This window comes from Megalobrama amblycephala, linkage group LG10 (assembly GCF_018812025.1).
Source record: "Megalobrama amblycephala isolate DHTTF-2021 linkage group LG10, ASM1881202v1, whole genome shotgun sequence".
NCBI classification, from domain to species: domain Eukaryota; kingdom Metazoa; phylum Chordata; class Actinopteri; order Cypriniformes; family Xenocyprididae; genus Megalobrama; species Megalobrama amblycephala.
The window spans coordinates 32,346,537-32,365,620 of record NC_063053.1 but is presented as its reverse complement, the minus strand read 5'-3'; the positions used below and the strand labels follow the sequence as shown (position 1 = coordinate 32,365,620).

The 19,084-nt window shown below is 36.7% G+C and overlaps 1 protein-coding gene across 4 annotated transcripts in view; it reads right to left on the bottom strand.

Annotated features, from left to right (window-relative positions):
* The window catches only part of LOC125277427 (CUB and sushi domain-containing protein 1-like), a 750,178-nt gene that overhangs the window by 195,540 nt on the left and 535,554 nt on the right, over positions 1–19,084 (bottom strand). For 3 of the 4 annotated variants that reach the window (XM_048205771.1, XM_048205772.1, XM_048205773.1), the window contains 9 exons: positions 14,743–14,925; positions 13,612–13,938; positions 8,988–9,182; positions 8,740–8,878; positions 8,316–8,503; positions 4,366–4,554; positions 2,376–2,492; positions 1,857–2,072; positions 1,542–1,730 (listed from right to left, as the gene is read on the bottom strand). In XM_048205771.1, the coding sequence (XP_048061728.1) occupies positions 1,542–1,730; positions 1,857–2,072; positions 2,376–2,492; positions 4,366–4,554; positions 8,316–8,503; positions 8,740–8,878; positions 8,988–9,182; positions 13,612–13,938; positions 14,743–14,925 (1,743 nt within the window). Of the gene's footprint in view, positions 1–1,541; positions 1,731–1,856; positions 2,073–2,375; positions 2,493–4,365; positions 4,555–8,315; positions 8,504–8,739; positions 8,879–8,987; positions 9,183–9,674; positions 9,798–13,611; positions 13,939–14,742; positions 14,926–19,084 lie in introns of those variants that run through there. The other variant, XM_048205774.1, reaches the window with a different exon arrangement.

The window sequence follows — 19,084 nt, the reverse complement described above, 5'->3', positions numbered from 1 at the left end:
AATATTAAGCCTAAAATGTGTTTTAATGTCACTATTGATAAGGACTGTATGATCTTTGAATAAAATCTGTATTTAAATGCAAAATATTTAAAGGTGCCCTAGAATTAAAAATTGAATTTACCTTGGCATAGTTAAATAACAAGAGTTCAGTACGTGGAAATGACATACAGTGAGTCTCAAACACCATTGTTTCCTCCTTCTTATATAAATCTCATTTGTTTAAAAGACCTCCGAAGAACAGGCGAATCTCAAGATAACACCGACTGTCATGTAACAGTCAGGATCATTAATATGTACGCCACCAATATTTGCATATGCCAGCTCATGTTCAAGGCATTACACAAGGGCAGGCAGTATTAACGTCTGGATGTGCACAGCTGAATCATCAGACTAGGTAAGCAAGCAAGGACAATAGCGAAAAATGGCAGATGGAGCAATAATAACTGACATGATCCATGATATCATGATATTTTTGTATTTTTACATTTTATATTTTTAAATTGTCTTTCTAAATGTTTCATTAGCATGTTAAATGTGGGTAAAGTTACCATCGTTTCTTACTGTATTCACGGAGACAAGACTGTCATTATTTTCATTTTTTAACCACTTGCAGTCTGTATAATTCATAAACACAGCTTCATTCTTTAAAAATCTCTCCAACAGTGTGTAATGTTAACTTTAGCCACGGAGCATACTATCAAACTCATTCAGAATCAAATGTAAACATCCAAATAAATACCATACTTAAGCAATTAGACGTGCTGCATGACGAACATTTTGTAAAGATCCTTTTTGGGGGTTATTTTAGCTGTGTGAACTTTGTTTATGCTGTTTAAGGCAGTTGCGAGCTCGGGGCTGGGGAGCACAAGAATTTAAAGGGGCCGCAGCCTGAATCTGCGCATATTTAATGATGCCCCAAAATAGGCAGTTAAAAAAAAAGAATAAAAAAAAATCTATGGGGTATTTTGAGCTGAAACTTCACAGACACATTCAGGGGACACCTTAGACTTATATTACATCTTTTAAAAAGACGTTCTACGGCACCTTTAAAGTGTATCTAAAGTACACTTGCAATAGTTCCACTTTTTTTTACTTCCTCACAATTAAAATGCTTTAAGTACAAAATTAGTTGTTCCAATTTAGCAGATTTTAGGTATAGCTGTTATAGTATACCAAAAGTGCAAAAGAAATATATTTGTATTAATTACATAGTATGCAAATGTATTTGTAGTATACTTAGCATGAAATAAATGTATTTCAAATACATTTTAGTATATTTATTTTTAACTAGGGTCATATGGATAATTTTTACTACATCTTCATGCACTGTTAGAAGCTTGAGAAAGCTAGTCTTTCAGCGGATGGACAAAAAATGATGAGATTTAATTTGTGTTCCAAAGAGGAATAAAAGTCTTATGGGTTTAGAATGACAAGAGGGTAAATTATTTCAGAATTTTCATTTTTGGATTTTTTGGTGAACTATCACTTTAATAAACACTCTTATGTTTGAGAATAATAAATGAAATCATATGACCACCTACCCACACACCTGGGCAGGGCTGCACTCCATACTCTCCGCCCTCCACCCAAGCAAGTGATCTTACTCTCGCCTTCCAGACGATAGCCCGCAAAACAGGAAAAGACCAACGAGTCGCCAACCCCGAACTGGAAGCCCACCCTCCTGCTGTATGCAGGTACTCCTGGGTCCTCGCACGGCTCCAGGCTGTACTCTGTGGTGCAAAGTCATAATAACTCTTAAACCTCCAGACTGCTTAGCAAAGCACAGGTTAGAGTAAGCACTATGACAACAGTGCCTTCAAGCAAACCATAATGAACAGAATGAGCAATGCTCCCACCAGAGAAGGTGATATTGAAGCCCTCGTATGACATGGAGAAGTCCGAGACGAAACGTAGCTGGACGCTGAAGTTGCCAAACAGGCCGGCTTTGATGGAGGGCGGCAGGACGGAGCCTGTGAGCCTGGCCACCGGCTCAGTGAAACTGCCATCCTCTGTAATGAGCAGGTAATCATGAGAGTCCTCCAGGTGGAACGTGTGGAAGAGAAGCTGCACTCCTGGGGAGTTTCAGATGAGATTAGGGCCGTCAGTCACAAGCAAAATTTCTGTTTCAACCTCACAACCCACTGAGAAGCCTTCAGAGAGAACATAATACTGATCGAAACAGAATCGCATTTGCCCGACATGGTGCTGAGTAATAAAATGTGGAGAAATTTGAAAGGTATCTTAAATTCGTTATCAAGGGTAATTTCAAAGGGCACAGAAAGGAACCTCATGGGTAAAATCAATGTGCCTCAAACTGTTGTCAGTTTTAATGGTTCGCACGGCTCTCGTGCCTGAAACTTGTTCTTTTGTCTTACCTTTCCCGTGAGACACTTCTACAGTCCAAGTGCAGTTCAGCGAGTTTGGGTAGAAATCTGGAAAACCAGGGGAGAGAACTGTTCCGGTTTTTCCGTAGATATAGCCCCCACACAAAGCTGGAAATTCAATAACAAGAAGAACTCATGTTAGAATTTCTAAGAAATTACGAGTGGTTTCAGCATTTTGCTAAGATGTTTTGGATGGTTGCCAGGGTGTTGCTAAGGTATTCTGAGTTGATAAATTTGCATTTGTGCTGCAAATTGTCCGTTGCTCAAATAATAACAATCAACAATGGTTAATGCAGATATTTGGGTCACACTTGGCAAACAACATCCAGAACATATAAAACACTTCTTCCATAAATAAATACTATAATAAAACTTCCAAGGCTTTTTGTAGTGAAACTACAAGATGATAGATGCAAAACATGGAAATAGACATGTTTCTACATGAAAAGCAGCAGGGTTTAACGATACGCTAACTAATAAGAGGTTGACATCACATACAACGAAAATACTAGTAAGAAGATCAAAAGGAGATGTAACAACTGAGACAATTTTCCAACTGGAGAACGTCTGTCAGTGGAGATAGTCAAAAAAAAAAAAAAAAGAGCTTGTTTTTTTCTTCTTCCTTGAAGCACCAAAGCTGTAAGACAGACATCATAACAGAATATTGATTATGTCCTTGAGCCATGCTCATCGTCCTGCTTTTATCAAAATAAATCTTACAGTGCAGGTTATGACAGGACACACATTTTTGAGCCTCAGCATTTTGTCCTTAAACAGACGATTAAATCTCTTCATCAAATGACAAATTCTGACTTATTAAATTTGCAGGAATTTTTCAATTTCTCTTTATCTTTTTCAATAGTATGATATACAGAGAAAAAGTAGCTCACACTCAATGATGAGAAAACAAACACCCCATTTTTATTCAGAAGCCCAAACCGAGTGAAAATATATGTAATTTGCTACAGTTATTGATATTTATGAGCCAAAATAAAGAGATACAATTCTTGCTTGTAATGAAAATCATTCAAGATTTCACAGCAAAAACACAGCCTATTTCAGCCTGCATGTTTTATAAATATAACATGTTTTTTTTGTTTTAGAAATATACTAAAAGGCTTTTTACTTGCTTAAAAAATAAATCAGATAGAAGGCATGTAGTAAATTTGATATCAAATATGATACAGTAGGCTTTATAGGGTTAATATAGTGCATTAATCTGCATTTTATAATGGCTCTGAATGTGTCTCATTCAATCAGAATTTTGAGTCTGAGCTATCTATTAAATAATAATACATCAGTCTGACAGTAAGGAAATGTGTAATCTTTCATGAGCATGTATTTAGATTCCCACAAACAAATGGGGAGTATCTGTCCTGTCTGTAATGAAGGTCAGCCCATCAGGCTGAATCAAAGTCTGTTAGAGCAAATGCACAGAGCTGATAAGACGCAGGCATAAGAGGACATTGGGAATTCTGGAACAGACAGGCAACACTCTGATTGCTCTTACCGTAAAACACTTTGTTTACTTCAATCCCTGCAATCGGGAAACAAATAAGATAAACAGCTTTATAGAGCGCTCTCCTGTAGGTATCTAGCTAAGGACTTCCATTATTTGTTCCCGCTTCCCTGTCCTTTTTCCCCAACGTTTAAGGTTATCTATGAAACAGCGCACGCCAGTCACCTCTCCTCTAATCAAAAATGTATGAACTTAAATCTCTGAGGAGTGTTAAGAAGGCTTAACCCTTCCCCTTTGATAAAAAATGTAATACAGCCTAGCAGGGCTAGATTATGGACTGGACCAGTACCCTCGGGCCCCAGATTGTCAAGGGTCTCCAAAGTCTCCACCAAAGGAAACTGAACAGCTGGGTGCTCAAAGCTGACACCAGGGTCCAATTTTTAGACGTTTTTACTCGAGGTGGTTGGGCGGAGCTGTTCCTCTTGTGCATAACCAGAATTGAGGGAGCGTAACATGGCCTACCGTCACAGCTAGGCAGCGCGTGGTTCCACTGATGGTTCCTCTCACACACAATGGGCTCCTCATCGCTCAGAGTATAGCCTTGATCACAGCTGAACGTCACTCTGGAGCCGATGGCGAAATTGTTCCCGTGCCTTTTTCCATTCACCGGGATCCCTGGATCTAAACAGGAATCTGTTTCCATCATAATGCCTGTGAGGAAGGAACAAAACAAAATATTTCATTTCACCTCCAAGGTCTAAATTGAAGGAAGGATGCTGTCTGAAGCATTTTATACAGTATAAATCAGCAGATATCAGTCCCCCTGTGGTTTCCTTCCTTCAACCAATACATTTTTATTTCTACTTACTTTTTCTATATTTTGAAGACCATTCAGATAAACTGACAGCACTTTTTTGAGGATTTTTTTCACTTGTCAGTTTCACAAGCATTCGGCTCTATTATGTGGCCACTGATAAACCTCTGATAGCTGTCTGAAAAGTCGGAGAAATGAGAACACTTTGACACGAATGAGTTTCATATATATCAGGCATAATGTCAGAGGTAATTTATTGGAAGTCGTGAATATAGTTTGAGAATCATTTTTCATTTTTCTGTCTCTACTGTAGCATATTACATTATAATAAAGATGTTAAATTACTGCTAAAAAAGAGCAACTAGAGACTATTTATCAAGTCATTTGGTTTTATAAAGATATTATTTGCATTTTCAGTTAAGCTCATGGGAGGGAAAAGTGATAACATTTAATTTTACATGCAGACCTATTTGTATATTTGCAATAATACAAAACAACCAGGGACATGGATATGTGCTATATTTCTAACAAGCGGTGCTAAATTTGATAAATGTGAGGTTCTGGAATAAGAACTTGTGATGAATCCGGCAAGTTTGAAAAAAAAAAAAAAAAAAGAGTGTGTTTAACACCCCAATCAACACTGCAAGAAAGCGGGGGCGCAACAAAACCTGATTTCAAAACACACTCAGTCATCCTTCCTTTAAATTCAAAGGGCCTGGGACTAAATTATTATGGTGAAATTATTATGACTAATGAGTAAGTTATACAACAGAAGACCTTAGTAGCACCACCTTCCTTCAATATTTTAGGTCCTGGAAAGTATTCCTGGTTGCTACTCATAACTGACAACCGAAATGACACATATGGCAGCAAACAATGGCATTTTTAACTCAAATCATAGAATTAATAATAATAATAATAATAATAATAATAATACAATTTGCATTTCTTATGCAATTTACAAATCTACATGAAAAAAATAATTTATCAGTTTATTTTATTGTTACTTTTATCCCCATTTTTAAATATTAAATACAATAATTTAAACTGTCTATTTATCCATTTGAGAAGTATTTTCAGTTTTAATTATTTATTTTTTGTTATGGCAAGGAATATTCCTTTCTGTTCATTTACATCTGTGTCTGTGCCATGATGTGACAGACTACAACAGGATTCTATGTTATATAACTTTGTATAATTGGACCTATAATTTCAGTTTACAGGTCCTATCATAATTTTGAGGTGAGGGATCAGGGATGCAGTGGATTGTAAAAGCAAACAATTGTATACAGTGTGGTCTAAAAGTAGTTTTCAGACAATTATGCCTCTCCCATTTAAATTCACATAAAATAATTACTATGTTGTAATTAATGAACTAATGTGAACGGACATTGACCACACAGAATCACATGACTATTTATAAAACCTAAATGTACATTAAAGGGATATTTCACCACTGTAAAGATTGGCTTTTAAAGGGTTAGTTCACCCAAAAATAAAATTTCTGTCAAGTACTCACCTTTCATGTCATTCCAAACCTGTAAGACATTCGTTCACCTTCGGAACACAAATTAAGATATTTTTAATGAAATCTGAGGGTATCTGATCCACACATAGGCAGCAATGTCATTGCACCTTGTGGCATCCAGAAAGGTAGTTGAACACATGGTTAAAATAGTCAACATGACTACAGTGGTTCAACCTTAATGTTATGAAGTGAAGAGTATACATTTTTGTGCACAAAAACAAAACAAAAATAATGACTTTATTCAACAATTTGAACCGTTGTCATACGTAGTGAACTCAGTCCTTGTTTATGTCTGAACGCCAGCTCAGTTTTGGCCGAAGCTGAACACATGAGCAGCACATGTGATGCTGACACAGGATCTGGCCAATACTGAGCCGGCATTCGGAAAGTATTCTCGTTGCTTCATAACATTAAGATTGAACAACTGTAGTCATGTTGACTATTTTAATCATGTTTTCAACTACCTTTCTGGACGTCAAAAGGTGCAAAGATGTTGCTGCCTATGTGTGGATCAGATACCATCAGATTTCATCAAAATTTTTGTGTGAACTATCCCTTTAATAAAACTTGTCTGGCTTTGCAGTAGAAAGGTGTTGAAAGGCAGGAGCAGGAGCTGTAAAAAATTCCACCAGATGATGCATTTTGAGGACTTTAGCTGACAAATAAAACTGGACATCTGCCAAAATTGCAACAATACAAAGCTAGTTGAAATTCTGTGAACTTGTCTTTTAACAGTTTTAAGATTAAATTTACATTTAAATGTCCTTTGCTGTGTGAGTTTGAGAGCGTGAAGATTTTTACACTTAACTATAAATTTGACAAAGTATTTAAAATCTTTTATGCAAGTGGAGGTTTAGTAATTTTCCGCAGGCACGTGCACACATAGACAAAAAAGGGGCTTGAGCACCTGCCCTTTTTCTTCCTCGAGAGAAAGTGCCCTTTTTTCTGTGGTTTTTTTTTTTTTTTTTTTTTTTTTAAATAAATGAATATATATTCCTGTTTGCGCACAGCTTCCCTGTCAAACAAATATATTTACTGAATAAAAAAAAAAAAAAATACTGTATCAGGTCGGCTTTGTCGAGTTCAGATGCCCTCACTCCGCGACACAAGCCATTCATGCCCACATGCACGCTCACTTCATGAAAGAAGTATTCCAATAACACCAAAAAAATTAAAACGATTTATTGATTTGTGCAAAATAAACAAATTATCAGTGAAACTATGTCCCTCTCCTTGGTTCAGTCATTTGTTCTAAATATAGCTACTTGAAAATATTTGCTGTTGACTTCTCTTGTGATAAACCTAGTGAATACTAAAGAAGACCATGGTCTCTGTGTGAACTAATTATTTTGTAGAAATCTGTGGAGTATAAAACAATTGCGTGAGTGTAAGGGAAGTCAAAATTGTCTTAATATATTTAAGGGATCATTATTTTTTTAAATAAATAATTATGAGAAGTGCCCTTTTTTCCACTTGAGCCCCTGCCCCCAAAAATGTCTGTGCACGTCCCTGATTTTCCGCTAATGCCAGGATGCCCACTGAGGTTTACAATTTACCAACCTTCTTTTATAAATATATCTCTGTGGGGGATCCACTAAAATTGATGTCAAATCCGATTTCAGCTTGTTCTGGCCTAATCTCTGTTAACCAGTTGACAATAACTACAAGAGCACTAAAACATGCTTTTAATAATAATGATTGGCCTATCTGTTAAGCCTGCACTAACAACAAACGGGCCTTGTGGCAGTGGGACATTAAACTTTAATCGCACTCTGAAGCACATTTTATGAACCCACCACCACCAAACATATTCGAAAAGAAAACAAACATTATTTTCATATCACTTTAATTATTCACAGAGGTTCCTCACCTCTCTTAAAGTTGTCTACTGCCTCTGGATGTTGATATTTGTCATGTGATGCTATCACACACATGTTAGCTTTCTCAAAATAATTTTTAGTCAACTAAAAAACTATAATCTAATTGTAACCCTGGAGAAACCGTTCCAAATACATTACATGCACCAAAGAGCGTGTCCAGACAAAATTTGCGCAGTATTGCAGAACCGCCCACTGTGGAGCGTGAAAACCCAATATCCATGCATTTAAATCACTGGAGATGCTGACTCACTCTCGTAGCGGATCTGGAAGCCTTCGCTGGAGCGGCTGTTGTCGGTGGTAAAGAGCAGGTACATGTAATTGCTGGTGCTGATGAGGAAGTGAGGGGCTTGAGTGCCGTGGTACTCGCCAATCAGAGGCGATGAATTGGAGGGCCCGTCCCGAATTTCCAGCGTGTCGTAATTAACCTCCGTCTGAAACCTGCACAGGAAATTGAAAAAAAGAAAAGAAAAAAACATTAAGCGGAACGTCTGCTTATGACCTAGGTCTTTAGCAGAATTACTCTAATGAGGGAGATTAAACTGGAAGGTTAACAAACGAAATTGTAGGAACAAGAAACTGCACTGAATAGACTGCGGCCAAAGTTTCCAGAAACGGGATGTGGGTGGGTGTCTGGGGGTTTCACATACTCTGAATTCCCAAAAACAAATCAATACCTGTCAAAAGATATCTTGATGGCATGATCCTTTCTGGCTTCAATCACCCATTCACAGTTAAGGGAGTCTTTGTAGTATCCGGGCCAGCCAGGGGACAGTAAGACTCCCATGGGAGCCGTTAGATGTCCGCCACATGGAGCTGGAACAGAGAGAGTGCAGAAAAATAGAATGTCAACAACAGCCCATCTCACAAATCCCAGCAGCACCTTCAGAAAGCTAAGAAGAGCAAAGTCTAAGAGCCCTCTCACCTTCGCAGCGGGGGACGGCTGCGTTCCACACCACGTTTCCATCCTGGATGACACAGGTGATGGATTCGGATCCGTGGGTCTTGATGAAGCCCTCATCGCATGTGAAGAGCACTGAGCTGCCCAGTAAGAAGTGCTCTCCAAAGCGCTGCCCGTTGATGGGAATACCAGGGTCGTGACATTCATTTTGACCAAACGCTACAGACACAGGATGAAAGTATAATCAGTTCTGAAGCATATAATACTTAATCTAGGTCCTGCCTGTCCTTGTCTGAGAAGATATCAGCACTTAACAAGCATTAAGAGTACCTAACCTTCAATTAAGTGAACTATAATTATCTTTTGAGGAACAACTAATGTAATTGATATTACCCAGAATGCCCAGTCTCATAAGGAAAATGTTGCTGCAGTGACAATTACCTGTGCACCACCAAACCGTCACTTACAATTGAACCTCATTTTGGGGAATCCGCAACACACGTGCGAAAACAATGCAAACATACATGATATGACTAAACCTATTCATTTATAGGAGCCTCGCTAATCTTCGCATGTTATCATGTGTTTAAATGATGCCATCATGTAGAGATAAAACATATGTCAAAATATTTTGAATTACAATAAGCTTGCATGATTGAATTCAGCACGGAAAAAGACTGCAATGAGTGTGTGTAAACAAAGCTAACATACATGGCAAAACACTCTCAAGGCAACTCGTAATAATCCGTACGTGATGAAAAAGACTTTGTGCTATCATCATGCTTAGATTTGTAGGGTTTGGTGAAGAAGTAGGGCTTAATAGTTAGCTTTAAGTTTCGGTCGAATTCTTAGAAAATAATGCACACCCGAGGTGGTAATGCGGCCACGACGCGAAGCGGAGTGTTCATTATTTTTAAAGAATTCAATGGCCTGGAGTCAATTATTCTGCTTAATACTATGGTTACCACACCTCAAGGGACTGTTTCGATGGTGTATTTCAAGACATTTGTCAGGTTTTTGTCCTTAAAACACTCTTGTGTGTGGGACTAATTTCTTACGCATCTCATCCCAAGCCTCCGTCGCTAATTCCAAAACGTCATTTCAGAACTAGTAACGGAGGCTTGAGTCTTGATAGCAGAGTAATACCGTTGATACAGTTATTAACACACTTGTAATTCACTTATGTGAATTAGTCTACCTGAGTGCCTGTGCCTCTCTCATGGCAGCACTCTCTACTAATAGCAAAACGAAACTAAGTTTATCTAACGTTACCTCAAGAATCGTTTTTACCTCGCTGGTGAGTCATTTTTCAGATTTTAATTCATCAGAGCAGCACTGACAAAACGTTTCTGTGCGAGTGTGTGTCCGTACGTGAGTACGTTTGAACGAGAGAGAGAGAGAGTGCAAGAGAGTATGCGCTTTCAGGACACAATAAAACGTATTTTGTGGCAAAACCCATGACACTAATTTGTCATTTTCATCCTATAGTTTAATATATTTATTTGCTTGGTCGGTGTCGTGGGTTTGTATTATTTTGCTGTTATAGGCTGTAAGGACCTTTTGAAATAACTGAAATCATTTGGCGAAGTGATATACAACTGTAATGCGGTCAAGACCTGCCTAGAACTACTTTATCCGTGCGTTTCCCTTAAAATAATTGGACACTTTAGAACGTTGATCAACCAATCAGATTCGAGCATTCAACAGCCCCAGAGTATAAGGCATAATAATATTCATTTATCACATTCATTAATCCACTCACTATCAAAATGAAATTATTTAACCTCCTTTCAAAGGTTTCCATATCGCCTGATTTATCTATAGATGTTATTATGTGTTTAAGTGATACTCTCAAGTAGAGACAAAAGCAATTACCATTACATTTGCCATTAAAGTATAATTGCATAAGTTCAAATGTTCTGTACACCATGCAGTCAAATAAACCATGCACACAGACATGACGCAAAATGTGTGAGTGGAAAGCTCACAGTAACGACAGTAATGTATGTGATAATGCAAAGCATACAATATGTACTGTAACAAGACATTAATTCACTTTATGATTGAATGCTTGGTTCTGATTGGTTAACAAACGTTCATGGTGTTCAATTATTCATTTTCTCTATCTATCTGCACAGCTACTGTATGAAGTAGTTCCAGGTTGTTGAAGTAGTTTGCTGAACTAGTCAAACTAGTAGCGTGGCTTGAGTTACTGTTGAATTAGCAATGACTATGAAAATAGTTCTACATGAGCATTTAAGGGACCAAAACCTGAAAAATGTCTTCAGATAAACCAAATGTACTTGTGGCCACCATGGTAGAAGTGCAATAACACCACTTTGTGTCGAGGCAGCATTAGTATCCTGGGGTGTACATTAATTCTCATAATTTAATTCAATTATTTCTTACTTTACATTAACAGTTACAATTTCTCATGAAAAATAAATATGAATCATATGGAAAGCCACAGACATTGAGGCGTTGCGTGGATGTCGGCAGAGAGCGTTCAGTCGCATTACAGCACTCGTTTTAAACCCTCTATTGTGGTTTGAGACACACTCAGATTTTGTCAAATCTTTTTTTTCCCTTAACACAACTCTGCAGACAGCTCACATATGTGTCGCACATGCATCACAGATGTCAGTGTGGAAGCTTCAATTATTCAATATGTGCACTCGCAGAAGCAGAGAATCCTGCCAAAGCTATTTTAGTGTTTTCATTTGGTGAACACATCTGTCTGCGAAGCCCCTGTGGAAGTGTGATGGCTAATGCATGGAGACCTTGTGGCCAGGGCTTAGGGCATGTACGCAGCTCTACCCCATTCCCCAATGACAGCCTCATTGTTCTTACGGCTGTGCCTGACAGTTGCTCCAGCGCCACTCCAGCGGAAACATGTCTACTTCTTTCTGAGACAATGACACACCATTACCGAAGCAGCACTGCTGTAATATCAAACAACACAATCCACTGACACTGACATCGCCTGCAACTACTGGTTCCATCTACCCCCAAATTTTGTTCCCACATAGACGTGCCAATAAAGATCACGGTCCCCGTTTCATCGATTCACTAAAAATCTATATATGTCCGTTTTCAGCCATTATGCTCACTGACTAGAGGAATCTCTAATGGCATTCTAACTGTCTTTACTATTGTTAATTATTCTCAAAAAAGCATATGTAATATATAACAGCTGCACATATGCTTAGCAGTTGCCTTTTTAATCCAAAGCATGCGTTTCATATGTGTTTCCTGGGAATCAAATCTTGACTTTGGGCATTTACAGGGCACGATATACCAGTTAGCTACACAATCACAACACTGGTATCAAAGCAACATTGCAGAAAGGGTAAAGCTACAAAATTAAATGCTTTTTCGATTATAGAACATATTTCAGCAAATCAGCTTCCAATGTTTGCCATAACATACTTAAAGTTCTTACTGCTGCTTTGGTCAACTCAAGCTGCTTCTCAACTTTGCTGACTAGCTAACTTAATTTTCTATGACAAGCTTGAGGAAGCCTCTCCATTTCCTTGTGTGCAATGAGATACATATGACTTAGAATTTAAATAAATATATATATATATATATATATATATATATATATATATATATATATATATATATATATATATATATATATATATATATCTTAATCACGTTGAGAGTGTATCTATGTCATAAAATGTTGCCTATGTTAATAGCTCACTCATTGCGGACTGGGATTATCAAGGTTTGCAGTGCACACAGACCTAAATACTAAAACACATTTATAATTTTATTAATACTAAAACACAATGTATTTTTAATAAAATCTAATAACTAATTAAATTCAGAACTCTTTTTATGCATGACTACATTTGGCTTCACATGGGGAAAAAAGAAATCCAAAGCTTGTCTATTCAACTTAAGAGTTATTATTCTGATTTAAATCCTCTAGAAAGCCACATGCTGCAAAAAAAAAAAAAAAAAAGTTGTAGGGAACAATAAGAGAATTCACTAGCCCTGGGAGAAAATGATTCAAATGTCTCTTGGACTGATCGAAAGATATAATTTCTACTTAAATACAAAACAATCATGCTATTACACTATGCAATGTATGACAAGGATACCAGTAATTTAAAGGTGGTGTTGGAAATGACCAATTTGATGTACTACAGGTATTACAATGAATAAGAGAAAACTGCCACTATGGTGGATCTAGTAATGAAAGTTCTGCCTTCCAGATAAAAGTCACTGCCTCACTGTCTTAACGAAACTTGGGCTCAGAGCGAAAGAAACAATGTTTTATTGTCGTTTTAAAATATTTTCTTGAAATGTGAGTTTGTGACATTTTGGTTTTCTATTCATTTAGATAGGAGCTATACTTGCATGACTGAAAATAGCTGCCCGAGTGCATTCCCAAGATGGCAGCCAAGTGAACTGACTTGGCTTGTAAGGGACTTTGTTATATCCCAGTTTAATATGCGGATATATTGCCTTATAAGCAATTTGTAGGATGATTTCCCTGAAAATTGGAAACAATGTGGCACTGTGGCATTATCAAACCAGCCCAACACAGCTACATTATTTGTACTCTTAGTAGTACAGAAATTACACACTTCACCTTAAAAAATAATGCACATCATAAAATATATATTGCATTTACTTGTGTAGGTGATATTAAACCCCTTTCCCGTATTCGAGTGGTCTGACTGGAACTCCAAGCGCATTACATGCCCATTACTAGCGATCTGCGAGGGTACATCCTTCCCAGAGAACGTTCCAAATGTGGTGGGCTCCGGCATCCCATCGTCTTTCACAATGAGATAGTCAAACTGGGGCTCCATCTCAAAATCGCTGAAAATGAGATGGATCCGATTGCCCGGCTCGGCTATAATGAGCCACACACAGTTCATGTTGTTTCCGTATTCCTCTGGGTAGTTTGGCGAGAGGATGATGCCTGACGGAGTGGTGAAATTGAAGAAGCAGGAGACTGTAGAGATGAAGACAAATATATATAATCCCATTACAAAGGTCACAATATTTATTTTAGTTCACAATGGATATGTTACCAGGAATGTTATTTTCTCTAAAAAAAAAAAAAGACGAGAGGAAAGATTCACATAGACCATGATAATGAGTTCTTTGCATGGTGCAGAAATGACAACATGTCAAGGAATTGGTTCCAAGTATGAGCTTTGTCAGGAAAACAACAAAATATCCATTCAAGAGGTTTTCATTTTAACAACAAAATATCACTGCATGACAGGATTATCTCAGATTGTGGGGTGAATTCACTACAGTTGTGCCCTTATTTTAATTTGTGAGTGCAAAAACTGGTACAGTGCGACATTGTGTGTATTTAATTCAAATTTCAAATCAGTAAAATAATCATGTTTCTATCTTGTCTTATCAGTGACATAAACACCTTCTTTAGATTATTATAGATTGATAGATAGTATGTAATATTTTTGTAGATCAGGCATATATCCTGATCTACAAAAAAAACATATATATATATATATATATATATATATATGTATTTGTTGAACGAACACACAATTATTACTGCTTTCCCACTTGAGTGAGGAAGAGGAACAGTAACATGATCCAGAAACAGAAATATGATAATTGGCCTCTCATACAGCAAACCTGGGAATTGCCAGCATGGACGGATGCCATTCGGCTTCATATCTGCCCCTAATCTAGATGTCATGTTTTTACAGAGGCGATACATTAATCATTCTAAATGGCAACATGTTAATTATAACAATGCATTTCAGAAAAGGACTCTTACAGACGCAGCTGGGTTTGTTTCCAGACCACTGGTTATTTTGCTGGCATGATATTGTCCTCTCGCCAACCAATTCAAAAGCAGCCTGACACTCAAAGGTCAGCACATCACCATGTAAAAAACGGTCTCCAGTTCGCTTTCCATATGCAGGGATACCTGGGTCTCCACAGCCACCTTTCTCAATTTCTGTGGGGAAAAAAAGAGTACATGATTTACTTAATTTAAATATGTTGTTTTCAGTCTGGCAATTACAATGGATGTTGTTCTGAGATGCCATATGACCTCTTTTGGCAGAGTAAGTAGTCTAATGCAGTGCTTTTGCTCTAGAACTGGGATTTACATTGAGTATCAAGCGCCTACTCAACACAGTACTACTTACTATTGTACAGAAGTAAACAAAATGTCCTTACTGAAATGTATTAATATTAACATAAACCACATATGATTGACAATATGAAAGAAATATTGCCTCAACATTGGGTAAATAGGATATTTAAAAAGAAGTAGCAATTTCTTTGACATAACAATAGATACAGGCAACATTTTAACCTTACATTCAAGCATTGATAAACCTATTTATGTTGTTATCCTAATATGATTATCGTTGGTTGCATTTTATCATTTGCATTTAGCATTGTTTTTTGACATGCTGTTTTTCCATGCTATCAGACTAGACATTCAACACATTTCTGAGTGGTGAGAACTACTGAACTAAGGCTGTATATTTCCAGCAAGTGTTTGGAACACAGAATAAAACGACAGTGACAAACAAATGATGTTCAGGGAAGAGTTAAAGTTTTATGTTAACAACTATGGTGTCAGCTTAGCAGCAAGTGCTCTATTGACCCAGCCAGACGATAATCTACAAGCAGATGAGTTTCCCACTTGTGGCAAAATCCACAACCTCTACAAAGTGTTAAGAGCATGCTAAAAACCTTCGGTGCTGCCACAGGCGATTAGTTCAAGAACCCACAAGAATGGTAGGCTATCGTGTTAGGACTGCCAACTCATCATGACCAAAAAGCAAACAACTCTTACAAGCAACAATGATAAATAATGCACAGAAAGGCAGCTGGGAACATAAACAGCTATAGAAATGCTCCATTAAACATTCACATATATTTGTGTATAGGGTTTGTTAACACACCATTAAGCTAATGTGTTTACCTGCCTTAAGCTCTAGACCAAACAAATCTATTATGTGTTCTATTGACAAAAATGTCAAATTTGCCAGGACAAGACATTGTGTTCCTTAGACAACTAATAAATTAAATGTAATAGCCATAAATGGAAAAGCAATTCTCTGACATTTTCTGTGCAATTAAGTGTAAAATAGTTTTTCAAAGTTCACTTTTGTTTAGATTATTTGGTAATTACTCAAACATTTTCCCTTTAAAATATATTAAATGGAAGAATTTTGATGGTTATTTCTATCATGGATATTTTCACAATAATTCAATCACCCTATTTCTTTGTAATAAGGGATTCTTCACCTACAAATAGTGTTAGAGCCTGTGGACCTCCAGAAACATTATCTATGGCAACATCCCAAACCATAAAAATGACTGTAAAATTAAAAGTTCAAGTTCTAACAACAACAACAAAAAACAAAACTTGTTCTCCTTGATTTGTCAGGCTGGATCTCCTCTCAGCAAAGGCTGGATCTAATCGCAAACAGTTGTTCTTTACTAAAAACAAACTCACAATAACACTTCTCGAATTCTCAGACTAAAAAAAACAGCGAACAGAAGAACAAATATTTTAATGACTAGATCAGACAAAGAATCATTAACACAGTGATATACACGATATACAAAGGCAAACCAAAAAAGGAAATGAGAAACAGGTGTTGCAAATTAATCAAACAATGAATCACCATAGAAACTAATGCGAACACAGGAATCAGAACAGCAAATAGTGCAAAACCAACTCAAAGTCCAACTCAAACTAAACTCAAACACAAATTAAACATGATAGTTTTCTGAAGCCATGCAATGGTTTTGTGTGGGGAGGAGACAGTAAATTAAAATTGTTAAATATTGGCAATTAGGCTACGTTCAGACTGCAGATAAATGTTAAAAAATATATATATATATATTTTTTTTTTGCTCATATCCGAGTCATATCTGTTTTTGTCATGACAGTGTGAACAGCACAAACCTGATCTGGAATCTGAAATGGAATCTGATCTTTTCGATTCTGATTTGGGACACTTCCATATGTGGTCCTAAATCGGATACAGGTCTGATGTTTTGCAAAATCTGAACAATCAAATAGGAATTCATGTGACTTTTACATCACACTAGATCGACATTCGGCACAAATCTGTGCTCATGAGAGTCACTTCAAAGATTTTACATACCTTTATCAAGACGTTATCAAGAAATGTAGTCAGTGAAGGATAGTGATGTGTCAGAACTCATGAGTATTACAGCTTTATATACAAGCAAAACATCATAAATGTTTAAAAACTCTGCTCTCTTTTCTTGATTCCTCATCTTTGTTTTTAATATTGCCTGCACATACATTCTCTGGGTTCCACGGCAGATCACACAATAAATAAACACTCAGTCCCTTACTTTAAATGTACTCCATGTTTACTTCCGTATGACAGCCTGCTGCATGTCATCTTTATCATTCTTTTGCGCATGCAGTTTAGTCCAGGACTATGATCTGTTCACGCTGTAATCTGATATTGGCCACATTTAAAACAACAATGTGAACAGCTATACAAAAAAATAGGATTTTAGCAATAAATCGTAATTGAGCATTAAGGCTTGCAATGTGAACATAGCCACAGAAATGATTTACAACAAAATAATGAGATTTAAGGGTTGCATTGGAGGGGAAGATTTAAACTTGTCAATGGGCAATGACTGAATCCCAGTTTATTGGTTTGGAATGAAACATGTAAATAATGACCGATTTTCATTTTGGGTGAACTATTCATTTAACTCTTTAGAGGTTTGGGTTTAATCATCCACTAAATGAGCCTTTGGTCTGTCTGATGAAGCTCATTGTTGGTGACCACAGTTTCTGCACAGTTTATCATTTCTGTTGTGGGGAAAACAATCCTTTGCCAATCTAAGAACTTTTAAATGAACGTATGAAATGATGAATTTGAGTTTGACATCTACACGGCCTCAAACAAAGTGTCCCACCAGTGGGTCCCAGTGGAAATGTTGTCAAACATGACAACGTGACTAGAAGCACAAGTGTGAAATTGGGTTTACACAAAGTTAATTGGGTTTGTGTCATTGTGCTGGGCTATCCAGACAGTGAGAATTGCTCAATTGTGAGGTTACAGTTCAGAGTGAGGAGCGGCTAGGGAAAAACTCTATTTCAAGGTATTAAACAGCACGCTTTGGAAAAACAAGTTAGGGGTAAAAAAAAAGGAAGAAACAAAATGGATAGATAAACACAACACAAAAAGACTACTTAATCGTGTTAAAATCAAAGTTGTCTTTCATTATATTTAAGGAAATCCACTACATACTAAAACAATTGTATATACCATTTAAATCTGGAAATAAACTACACTTTAGAAAAAATTGAAACAGAAAATGTTATTACATATAGTGAATAAGAAATACTGTGCTCTATGTGCTCTATTTCTTGGTCTAATTGGTGACATTGATCATGTGAATTCCTTCATTCAAAAGGTAAGATGTTTGAAACACTCAGATTATGCTAAACATGATTTGAGGTTTAGCACAAACCTGAGGGGCTTTGAATGATCTCACCAAAGTCTCACCAAATTTTGTCACACCAAATTATTTATTTAAATATGATTATTATTATTATTTTTTTTTTTTACTACATTTTACAATTATTTATTTATTTACATTTTTACAAATCATTATACTGATAATATATTTGTAAAAAAAAAAAAAAAAAAAAAAAAAGTCTAGATATTAGATATGAATGCAAAATAGAAACATTTTCATCAGCTGATAATTATTCAGTAATATATGAAGAGTTTGGTTCCAAAACGCGATAAACGGCATTTAAAAAAAAAAAAAAAAAATGGAGTTCTTGCCAAGATCAGTATTGTATCTGGTCGGTATTAAAAAGTCAATTTTTAATTTTACTCAATATGTGATATCCGCCGTGTTATTCTGTCATGTTTTCTCCCTATTTTTCCAGACCACAACAAACGCCAGTCTCCCTTCTCTGCAGAATGCAATATATCCCCTCAACCAATCACAGCGCACCATTCCATGAACTGTAAACTGTAATAGCAGCGCACTGAATACACCAGGCATCCTAGTTTTCCTTATCTACTTTGTACTTTGTGATCAACAAAAACAGAAAAATGAATAATTTTGACGGCATTGACGAACAT